Source organism: Coregonus clupeaformis, chromosome 6 (genome assembly GCF_020615455.1).
Source record: "Coregonus clupeaformis isolate EN_2021a chromosome 6, ASM2061545v1, whole genome shotgun sequence".
NCBI classification, from domain to species: domain Eukaryota; kingdom Metazoa; phylum Chordata; class Actinopteri; order Salmoniformes; family Salmonidae; genus Coregonus; species Coregonus clupeaformis.
Genome location: NC_059197.1, coordinates 8,798,672 through 8,810,795, shown reverse-complemented (window position 1 = coordinate 8,810,795; position 12,124 = coordinate 8,798,672). Strand labels below are relative to the sequence as shown.

Below are 12,124 nucleotides of genomic sequence, written 5' to 3'. Positions count from 1 at the left end.
ATTCCAATTTTCATAATTGCTTTTCATGGAGGTCTGAATTGGAAATTCAGTTTACTTCCTGAATTGACCCCAACCATGAACTCTATAGAACAGAAGTAGCGGTAGGAAGATCACATCTCACCTTTCTCAGTGTGCTCAATGATCTGCCTGATGGCTTTCTTCAGGCTGTTGGCTCTCAGCATCAGCTGTTCCCTGGGTTTAAAGATACCCGTCAGGGGCCTGGGGGAGCACGGGAGGGCAGCGGGTGCGGGCGACGAAGGCACCAGAACCCCCTCGCCCTCCTCCTGCTCCTCAGCGATGGTGGGGGGGGGGGCAGGCATCATAGTAGATGCCTGCGCCTCCTCGTTGAGCGTCTTCAGCAGCGAGTCCAGCTTCTCCTTGAGAACCCCACACTGCAACCAACCGACCAATCAACACAGATCTGATTCACTGGATTAGTGCAAACATGGCTGGAGGGAGTTTCCACCATATTTCCTATACCAGTCATTTACATAAAATCAGTGAAGGGATGTCAACAAGGTGAGATAATTGGGACAAAGCCATGGTTCCTCCCAGCTTACCTTCTTGGCCATAGCCTCTGACTCCTCGGAGCTCTCCTTGTTCTTCTCGTAGGCCTTCCCCACCCGAGCCACAAAGTCCTTCACTGTCTCACACAGTACCCTACGAAAATGCAAAACACAGGCACAACACACACACACAGTCAGGTCAACGAAATCCACACCTAACAACCCTTGCGATAGTGAAGCTGGACATAAGAAACGGAATGGACATAGCAGGCAGGCAGACTGATTGAAGCGACAAACATACTTAGCTGAGGAGATGACCACTGAGTGCTGATCTGAAGTCAGGATCTTGGTCAAGTGGGCTGCCACAGAGTCCTCGTAGGTCAGAATCTGTTGCACCTGTGGCACAGGTAACAATCAAGGTCGAAAACAGGCTAGTCTTCAGGAAATGTGTCTTAAACTGCACAGCATCACCTCACACAGTGCATTCGGAAAGTATTCAGATCGCTTGACTTTTTCCACATTTTGTTACGTTACAGCCTTATTCTAAAATTGATTAAATTGTTTTCCCCCCTCATCAATCTACACACAACGCCCCATAATGTCAAAGCAAAAACAGATCTATACATTTTTGCAAATGTATTACAAATAAAAAACTGAAATATCACATTTACATAAGTATTCAGACCCTTTACTCAGTACTTTGTTGAAGCCCCTTTTGCAACAATTACAGCCTCGAGTCTTCTTGGGTATGAAACTACAAGCTTGGCACCTGTATTTGGGGAGTTTCTCCCATTCTTCTCTGCAGATCCTCTCAAGCTATGTCAGGTTGGATGGGGAGCGTCGCTGCACAGCTATTTTCAGGTCTCTCCAGAGATGTTAAATCGGGTTCAAGTCCGGGCTCTGTCTGGGCCACTCAAGGACATTCAGAGACTTGTCCCGAAGACACTCCTGTGTTGTCTTGGCTGTGTGCTTAGGGTCATTGTCCTGTTGGATGGTGAACCTTCGGCATTGAGTATACCACATCAGTCATCGGCTTCATCAATAAGTGCATCGATGACATTGTCCCCACAGTGACCGTACGTCAATACCCCAACCAGAAGCCATGGATTAGAGGCAACATCTGCACTGAGCTAAAGGGTAGAGCTGCCGCTTTCAAGGAGCGGGACTCTAATCCGGCCGCTTATAAGAAATCCCGCTATGCCCTCAGACAAACCATCAAACAGGCAACGCGTAAATACAGGACTAAGATTGAATCCTACTACACCAGCTCCGACGCTCGTCGGATGTGGCAAGGCTTGCAAACTATTACGGACTACAAAGGGAAGCCCAGCCGTGAGCTGCCCAGGAACAAAAGCCTACCAGACGAGATAAATTACTTCTATGCAGGCTTTGAGGCAAGCAGCACTGAAACATGCATGAGAGCACCAGCTGTTCCGGACGACTGTGTGATCAAGCTCGCCGTAGCCGATGTGAGTAAGATCTTTAAACAGGTCAACATTCACAAGGCCGCAGGGCCAGACGGATTACCAGGACGTGTACTCCGAGCAACTGGCAAGTGTCTTCACTGACATTTTCAACCTGTCCCTGGCCGAGTCTGTAATACCTACATGTTTCAAGCAGACCACCATAGTCCCCGTGCCCAAGAACACTAAGGTAACCTGCCTAAATGACTAGCGACCCGTAGCACTCACGTCTGTAGCCATGAATACCTTTGAAAGGCTGGTCATGGCTCACATCAACACCATCATCCCAGAAACCCTAGACACACAGGTTGAGAGCTTGAAGTTCCTTGGTGTCCACATCACCAACAAACTATCATGGTCCAAATGACTAAAATGTAATGGTCCAAACATACCAAGACCGTTGTGAAGAGGGCACAACAATGCCTAGTCCCCCTCAGGAGACTGAAAATATTTGGAATGGGTCCTCAGATCCTCAAAAAGTTATACAGCTGCACCAGAGAGCATCCTGACTGGTTGCATCACCGCCTGGTATGGCAACTGCTCGGCCTCCGACCACAAGGCGCTACAGAGGGTAGTGCGTACGGCCCAGTACGTCACTGGGGGAAAGCTTCCTGCCATCCAGGACCTCTATACCAGGCGGTATCAGAGGAAGGCCCTAAAAATTGGCAAAGACTCCAGCCACCCTAGTCATAGACTGTTCTCTCTGCTACCGCACGGCAAGCGGTACCGGAGCCTAGTCTAGGTCCAAAAGGCTTCTTAACAGCTTCTACCCCCAAGCCATAAGACTGCTGAACAGCTAATGAAATGGCTACCCGGACTATTTGCATTGACACCCCCCCCCCCAGCATTGTTGGTTAAGGGCTTGTAAGTAAGCATTTGACAGTAAGGTCTACACCTGTTGTATTCGGCACATGTAACAAATACAATTTGATTTGATTTCTGTTTTTTATTTTGAATGAATTTAGAAAAATTTCTGTAAAAAAAAGCCTGTAACGTAACAAAATGTGGAAAAAGTCAAAGGGTCTGAATACTTTCCGAATGCACTGTAAATATTAGGGCTGACCCCATTTAGTCGACTGGTGGTCCAAACACATTAAGGCACTTACATTACTTATAAAACAAAAGATAAAACAGTACATCATTATACCACTACATACAGTGAGGGAAAAAAGTATTTGATCCCCTGCTGATTTTGTACGTTTGCCCACTGACAAAGAAATGATCAGTCTATAATTTTAATGGTAGGTTTATATGAACAGTGAGAGACAGAATAACAACAAAAAAATGGTCGGAAGCAGCCTTGTAATGTCCTGTACTCGTGCTCCAGGATAGCACAGGGTTTATGCTCCGGGAACCAAGATGTTTCTTACAATAGAGATGGCGATGACGACAGCTGGTGCAATGGCTGAGGAGGTCTGGACGTTCTTTCGCCTCAAGTGGTTTCGCAAACGCCTCGAAGACCGAAGGGTGATGGACCAAATCCAGCTGTAGTATCCATCGTGGATGATGAATGGGCCGGAGTCTCAGGCAGCCTCATGGTCTGATGAGGGTGGGAGCTCTGAGGATCTGAACCCAAGGTAGAAGCCACCGGAGAGGGAGACGGAACAGAGGACGAAGGCGCAAGTAGCTCCGGATCCGATCTTGAATCGGAAGCCCCTAGGGAAGGCGGCGCCGGAACCTCTGAATCCAGGACGGCGAAGCCGTTTCTGGTCTGTGCCTGGACCGGGCTTAACATCTCCAAGGAGGCCCCCTTTGCCAGAGGACGCTGTCTTCGACTTCCACGACGAGTGACATATCTCCATGGCTGGTTGGTTGGGTTGAGAACAGGAACATCCCCCAAGTCATCCATGAGCATCCTACTAGCTCCATTCTCCAGGGAAGGGGGAGACCCCTTCGAGGAGGGATCCCTGCAGAGTACCGGCCAGGCGTTGAAACTTCCACCACACCAGAGCGGCGTCTGGCTACTGGGGTAGAAGAGAAAGAAAAAGTAGGCAGGCGTGGGTTCCCCTGTAGCTTGTGTAGGTTTGCTACTTGTTTGCTAAGAGTAGCCACTTCACCCCTGTAGTCCTCTGCAAGCAAACAGTTGCTACATTGAAAGTCTGGGTGGTCCACATTGTCCTGGAATAAAGCAAATTAAACACAGCTCCTGCAGCGTTGAAAACGTTCAATAGCGACCTCCATTTGATACTGCCGGCCAGCTAGGCTAGCTGGGCTTCCGTGTCTCTCTCTTTATATGGAATTCTCAACTAAGTGAACAAAAAGAGCTCACACAAATTGCAAAATCCAAAAAGCAGAAATATGTGTCCTCCTTAAAATCCTCTCACAGCGGTGATCACGAAAGCAGTGTCTTTGCACGTACTGTTGGTAGCAGCATCAGCTAACGTTGGTAGCTATACAACGCAGTTCCAGCCAGGTCAGGTTGCAGGGAAAAAGCAGCAGGGAATACAGCCACAATTAGTGTGGGACACCTCAGCGGTCCCAGCCACAAAGGCTAACCGCATCGCGGGCTGTGTTCAAGCTGCTTGTGGATAACCCTGCTAGTTTGATACTGATAGCTACCAGCTAGGCTAGTAGCTAGCATCGGTAAACAACTTCAGACTTTTTGGTCTGGCAGGATCTCGGGAAGATAGTCTCAGTTGCTGTGACCGGTACTAACAGAGTTGCGGGATCCAAACTCAAAAAGTATAAAAATCCAACTTTGCAAGGAAACACTGTCACAACTTGATAAAAACAATAAACCAAGGTCTCTCGTTCAGCATTCAACATACCATGTGACCAGACATCACTCTCCAAGGTGACATTGTGGAGGCACACCAGTATCACCAGTAGTACATTTACCGTTAATTTCTAATCTACAATGTTTGTTTGGTTACCATAATTTCTGTTAATGCATTCAATATATTATTATTAGTCTTTTACTGTTCTCATTGTCAGAGTGGACACGTTGTTTACAGAGTGCACAATCTAGGCTACACTTGTGAGAAACAAGTTTTGGAAAATGTCATTCCATTTACGAGTTGTTAATTTACACTGAACAAAAATATAAACGCAACATGTAAAGTGTTGTTCCCATGTTCATGAGCTGAAATAAAAGATCCCAGAAATGTCCCACATGCACAAAAAGCTTATTTCTTTCAAATTGCTTTGCACATATTTGTTTACATCCATGTTAGTGAGCATTCTTCCTTAGCCAAGATAATCCATCCACCTGACAGGTGTGGCATATCAATAAACTGATTCAACAGTTGCATATCTGTATTCCCAGTCATGTGAAATTCATAAATTAGGGCCCAATGAATGTATTTAAATTGATTGATTTCCTCATATGAACTGTAAATTAGTAAAATCAATGAAAATGTTGCATGTTGCGTTTATATTTTTGTTCAGTATATTAATTGTGTTTTGTTTGGAGCGCTCCTGTCAATGTTGAGTAAGGACGCAAACCTGATTACGCATAGAAGTAGGCCTAGGCTACCTGGCCTGCACGCAAATGTAGCCTTATAAATGTGCCCATTTGGGGATCTGATAGTATTTCTGATTGTCTTAACTCACCACCACTAATGAGCTGTGGAGCTTCTTATAGTAATTCTTTCTTCACCTCAAACAGCAAGTAAACAAAGTCTGTTTCTACATCCATTGAGAATGACAATAGCTCCTCAATGTAGCCTATTTGAAAAATATTTTGATAACCACTCTGTGTGAAAGGGAAAACAAATGTAATGCTCTAATCTGGTGGAAACATCATAAAATACGCCTACCTGATTACTTCTTATCCTTTGCGCAAATAAATAGCCTACAGCTGTGTCTGTCAGGAGCTCAGGGCTGATATTTTATACAATGTTGCAAGTTTGTTAGGGTAAGCTTCAGGCTGGACCAAGTTGATAGTTGATACAATGTTTTAAAATCCTTGCCATGCGATTATTTTTATTCAGGATATTTTCTACCTGCAGGCTGCAATGTTTTTATTTGTTGGCTTTATGTAGGCTATTTTTACATAGTTGGCAATGGCAATAGATGTTACATTTAGATTTGTATAATTTTCATTTAGATATAATTTTTATTAACCACATGACAATGATTTTGAGATACAAAGACTTTATTATAAAATAAATGAAACTCTCCCACGAAAGTGTGCATATGAAAGTCATAACTGGCACGCAGATCGGTAGAAATGGTAAAACAAAATGTGTCTTACCATTTCTACTGATCTGCGTGCCAGTTATGATTTTCATATGCACATTTTCGTGGAACAGTTTCATTTAATTGGCACTCCAGCAACTTCAGGAGCGTAATGGCAGAATCTCTGAAGGCCAGCAGCAGCAGGAGGTGGTGGTTCGGGAACAGGTTTTTTATTTTTATTTTGGTTAGGCTATCTTGATCTCTGGCTCCCTCTTGAGTCATTTGTGTGTCTTCGTTATTTAAATCACAGTGTGCTTAAAGCATCAGACAAGCTCAGTAGCCTACATACTGTATATCTGAAGACAAGTGTCTGACGACTCCATAAATGGCATGTAACTGCAATTATTATTCAAATTCAGCTAAAACTATCAGGATGTGTATAACAGGAATTTATGTAATTGACAGGTACCTCAGAGTCATCGCTGCAATCCTCCGTCACCATGGAGCTGGAATGTTGCCGCGGGAACTTGGTCTCGTACACCATAATACTCCACCTGGACAAGAAATAAAAACAATGGATAGTTTAGGGGCTGGGAGGACTAATGATAGCTGTCTTAAAGCTACAATATGTAACTTTTTGGCCGACCTGACCAAATTCACATAGAAATCTGAGTTATAGATCTGTCATTGTCAATGAAAGCATGTCTAAGAAGCGGTATATCTGTTCTATGTGCACTATTTCTATGTCCCCCCATTCTTAAGTTTCGTTTTTACGTCTTTTACTTTCGGTTTTGAATACCAGCTTCAAACAGCTTAAAATACAATATTTTTGGTTATGGAAAATATATTTCACAGCGGTTTAGATGGTACAATGATTCTCTACACAATCAATGCCTGTTTTGTCACAAACTGAAATTAGAATTTTAACAACCAGGAAATGGCGGAGTGATTTCTGCATATGGTTCCTTTAATGGTGACTTTTTAACAGTTAGTTACATGCTCTTCCTCCCTCTTCATCCCTCTCTCACCTGTCAAGCATCTTGGTGAATATTTCCCTCACCCCCTGTTCTCCTCCCTCTCTCCTCCTCCCTCCCTAAGTCTCTCTCGTTCCCTCCTCACCATACTCCTCTACCCTCCCTTTCCCTCACCTACCTGTCGAGCATCTTGGTGCTGGCTCTCTACAGCTTATCCCTCCCCCTACCTCCTCCCTCTCACTCTTCTCATTCCTCCATCCCTCTCTCCTCCTTCCCTCCCTCCCTCCCTCCCTCTCCTACCTGTCAAGCATCTTGGTGCTGGCCCTCTCAAGCTTCTCCAGTATTTGAGGCAGCTGTGCGTCATCGTCGCAGGCCGAGCCCCAGCCCAGGACGCGGGCGAGGTCATTTCCTGTCCCCAGGGGCAGAACACCCAGCTGGCACTGCAACACAACAACAAGTTATTTATCCTGTTACAACTGACCCCCGTTACATTTAACCCCGTTCTCCCCCATTTAATCCTAATTCAGAAAACACAAATACAGCTCACTTATATAAAATTTGATTAGTAACTCCTACCATTTTGTTTTTGTCATAGAAATGCATATTGATGGTTATATTTATACTGAACAAAAATATAAACGCAACATGCAACAACTTCAAAAGATTACTGAGTTACAGTTCATATAAGGAAATCAGTCAATTGAAATAAATTAATTAGGCCCTAATCTATGGTTTTCACATGACTGGGCAGGGGTGCAGTCATGGGTGGGCCTTGGAGAGGCCCACCCACTTGGGAGCCAGGCCCAGCCAATCAGAATGAGTTTTTTCCCACAAAAGGGCTTTATTACAGACATATATACTCCTCAGCACCCCCCCCTCAGACGATCCTGCAGGTGAAGAAGCCGGATGTTGGAGGGCTGGCGTGGTTACACGTGGTCTGCAGTTGTGAGGCCGGTTGGACGTACTGCCAAATTCTCTAAAATGACGTTGGAGGCAGCTTATGGTAGAGAAATTAACATTAAATTCTCTGGCAACAGCTCTGGTGGACATTCCTGCAGTCAGCATGCCAATTTCTCGCTCCCTTAAAACTTGAGACATCTGTGGCATTGTGTTGTGTGACCCTCAGAGATTTCCCGTGCCCTGAGCTCCGGACAGACACAGCCAGTGGTGTAAAGTACTTAAGTAAAAATACTTTAAAGTACTACTTAAGTAGTTTTTTGGGGTATCTGTACTTTACTATTTATATTTTTGACAACTTTTACTTTTACTTCACTACATTACTAAAGAAAATAATTTACTTTTTACGCCATACATTTTCCCTGACACCCAAAAGTACTCGTTAAATTTTTTATGCTTAGCAGGACAGGAAAGGGGTCCAATTCACACAATTATCAAGAGAAAATCCCTGGTCATCCCTACTGCCTCTAATCTGGCGGCTCACTAAACACAAATGCTTTGTTTGTAAATTATGTCTGAGTGTTGGAGTGTGCCCCTGGCTTTCCGTAAATTTAAAAAACATGAAAATGGCACCATCTGGTTTGCTTAATATAAGGACTTTGAAATGATTTGTACTTTTACTTTTGATACTTAAGTATATTTTAGCAATTACATTTACTTTTGATACTTAAGTATATTTCAAAACAAATACTTTCAGACTTTTACTCAAGTAGTATTTTACTGGGTGACTTTCACTTTAGTCATTTTCTATTAAGGTATCTTTACTTTTACTCAAGTATGACAATTGTGTACTTTTTCCACCACTGGACACAGCTGTAGGCTATTTATTTGGTCTAAGGCACTGCATTGCAGTGCTAGCTGTGCCACTAGAGATCCTGGTTCGAATCCAGGCTCTGTCGTAGCCGGCCGTGACCGGGAGACCCATGGGGCGGCGCACAATTGGCCCAGCGTCGTCCAGGGTAGGGGAGGGAATGGCCGGCAGGGATGTACCTCAGTTGGTAGAGCATGGCGTTTGCAATGCCAGGGTTGTGGGTTCGATTCCCACGGGGGGAAAGTATAAAAAAAATACAAATAATGTATTCACTCACTAACTGTAAGTCGCTCTGGATAAGAGCGTCTGCTAAATGACTAAAATGTAATGTAAATGAAGTAATCAGGTAGGCGTATTTTATGATGTTTCCACCAGATCAGAGCATGACATTTGTTTTCCCTTTCACACACAGTGGTTATCACTGGCTACATTCAAATAGGCTACATTGAGGAACTACTGTCATTCTCAACGAATGTAGAAACAGACTAGCCTAGGCCTACTTCTATGCGTAATCAGGTTTGCGTCCTTACTCAACATTGACAGGAGCGCTCCAAACAAAACACAATTAATATACTGAACAAAAATATAAATGGAACATGCAACAATTGCTTTGATTTTACTGAGTTACAGTTCATATGAGGAAATCAGTCAATTTAAATAAATTCATTAGGCCCTAATTTATGGATTTCACATGACTGGGAATACAGATATGCATCTGTTGGTCACAGATACCGTAAAAAAAATGAGCATTCAAATTGCCATCGATAAATGAACATTCAATTCTCTGGCAACAGCTCTGGTGGACATTCCTGCAGTCAGCATGCCAATTTCACGCTCCCTCAAAACCTGAGACATCTGTGGCATTATGTTGTGACAAAACTTTTATAGTGGCCTTTTATTGTCCCCAGCACAAGGTGCACCTGTGTAATGATCATGCTGTTTAATCAGCTTCTTGATATGCCACACCTGTCAGGTGGATGGATTATCTTGGCTAAGGAGAAATGCTTATTAACATGGATGTAAACACATTGTTGTACTACATTTTATAGAAATAAGCTTTTTGTGCGTATGGAACATTTTTGGATTTTTTTAAATAAAAAATGGGACCAACACATTACATGTTGCGTTTATTTTTGTTCAGTGTAGTATTTGTTGAGCCATTATCTATTGAATGGTGAAATTACCTACTAATTCATTGACAAATGACACTGTTTTGATGGATTCAGCTTGTTTTGTCACATGTATTATATGCTCTAAGATGTTGCAGAAGTCCTCTTCTCATTAAACGACAAATTATACTGTTTTGATAAGAGTTATTTTGTGATAGGTATTTTAAGTTGATTGTGTTAGTGTATTTCGAAAGAGAAATGTGTTGTTTTGGCAAACGCACTTCAGTTTAGCGGGCTGTGGTAACTGTTTTGCAAATGTGAACCCTGTTTCGAGAAATGTGTTCAAGCAATCGAGAAAAACGAATATACAGTGGGGGAAAAAAGTATTTAGTCAGCCACCAATTGTGCAAGTTCTCCCACTTAAAAAGATGAGAGAGGCCTGTAATTTTCATCATAGGTACACGTCAACTATGACAGACAAAATGAGAAAGAAAAATCCAGAAAATCACATTGTAGGATTTTTTATGAATTTATTTGCAAATTATGGTGGAAAATAAGTATTTGGTCAATAACAAAAGTTTCTCAATACTTTGTTATATACCCTTTGTTGGCAATGACACAGGTCAAACGTTTTCTGTAAGTCTTCACAAGGTTTTCACACACTGTTGCTGGTATTTTGGCCCATTCCTCCATGCAGATCTCCTCTAGAGCAGTGGGAGAACTTGCACAATTGGTGGCTGACTAAATACTTTTTTCCCCCACTGTATGTGAACACAGAGCCCGGAAAGCCAGGACTGTGTGTACCTCACAACCAGCAGAGGGCAGCGTCTGTCTGTTTATCTGTCTATCTATCTAATAGAGGCAGGCAGTGTGACAAAACTATATCTTTGTTACTAGATTGTTGAAAGAGGGACAAGGGAAACATGAGAGTGGCTAACTGGCACAGTAGCCAGAGCTGCCTGCTAGGCTCAGGGCTTGCTTAGGGATGATGGGAGAGCAGCCAATGCTTTTTCCCAATTCATCTTTCCCCGATTCCTCTCCTCGCCTCCTTCCCAAAACCCATTGATGGGTGCGGGGTGAACTTGCCTGTTTGTGGAGCGTCAGAGTGTCGATCTCAGAGAGGACCCAGCCCACGCTGCCGTCGCCCCCACACACCAGGATCCGGAACGTGTCGAACTTCTGGAAGAGCCGCAAACTAGGAGAGACACAGAAGAGAGCCCTCTAAGACAAGCAGCAATACACACAGTGCCGTCGGAAACACACACAGCCATGTCAGACGCATGCATGCACGCACGCACACAGGGCAGACTCACCCGAGGTGCGGCCCCCCGTTCATGAGGTCAAAGACTTGGGCGGGGTTGAGCAGCTGTTTAAAGCGGCGCAGGAACTTGATGCCCTGGTTGTCTCCGCTCTTACTGTTGACGAACACCAGGAGAGGGCTGGTGCAGGAGGGAGGGCAGGTGGCCTTCCAGAATCCTGAGGATCAATGAGGCAGATGAGGAACAATGAGGACCAATAACAGGCAGATGAGGACCAATGAGAACCAATAACAGGCAGATGAGGACCAATGACAGGCAGATGAGGACCAATTACCGGCAGATGAGGACCAATGACCGGCACATAGAGGATCACAGACAGGAACAGCTTCAAAACCCCATTGCCAGGAGGGTAAACAAGGTCCGGAGTCGGGAGCTTTCACCGCTATACCAGACTCCGGCACACACCTGAACTTCTAGGGTCGATTTCCCGGACACAGATGAATGGAGAATGCTTTTTAGTTCAGGACTAAACTTAATCTAATCTGGGAAACCAGCCCCTAACATCTAATAAGAAAGAGCTTATTTTAAAGCGTTTTTCTACGTTAACCTTCCAGAAATGTCCAGGTTTAGCTATTTGTTTGTGTGAAAAATTAGGAATTTCGTGCTTATTCCCTTCTGATTCCGGGAGTCTTCCAACCGGGATTTCTGGAAAACCTGGGAATTTTTGGAAAGTTTAGAATTTTGCAACCCTAGGCCTAATGAACACTACCCTGGCCGGTCATGTAGACATCCCTATCTGTCCTGTTCACCCACAAACACAGGTGTAAAGTGAAGTTGCCCCTGATCTTGGCTCAGTTTAGCATTTTCCACAGTAATGGTTAAGGTTAGGATTGGGAGATGGAAAGCTGATCCTAGATCTGTACCTA

At 44.1% G+C, this 12,124-nt stretch overlaps 1 protein-coding gene across 8 annotated transcripts in view; it reads right to left on the bottom strand.

Annotated features, from left to right (window-relative positions):
* Nucleotides 1-12,124, bottom strand: part of LOC121567283 (diacylglycerol kinase delta) — a 121,869-nt gene that overhangs the window by 46,524 nt on the left and 63,221 nt on the right. For all 8 annotated transcript variants that reach the window (XR_006001092.1, XM_041877193.1, XM_041877194.1 and 5 more), the window contains 7 exons: nt 11,253-11,415; nt 11,026-11,134; nt 7,363-7,502; nt 6,558-6,642; nt 808-902; nt 561-660; nt 122-392 (listed from right to left, as the gene is read on the bottom strand). Coding sequence is in view for 7 of the 8 variants with exons in the window: in XM_041877193.1 (XP_041733127.1) it covers nt 122-392; nt 561-660; nt 808-902; nt 6,558-6,642; nt 7,363-7,502; nt 11,026-11,134; nt 11,253-11,415 (963 nt within the window). In the remaining variant the exon portion in view is untranslated. The remainder of the gene's footprint in view (nt 1-121; nt 393-560; nt 661-807; nt 903-6,557; nt 6,643-7,362; nt 7,503-11,025; nt 11,135-11,252; nt 11,416-12,124) is intronic.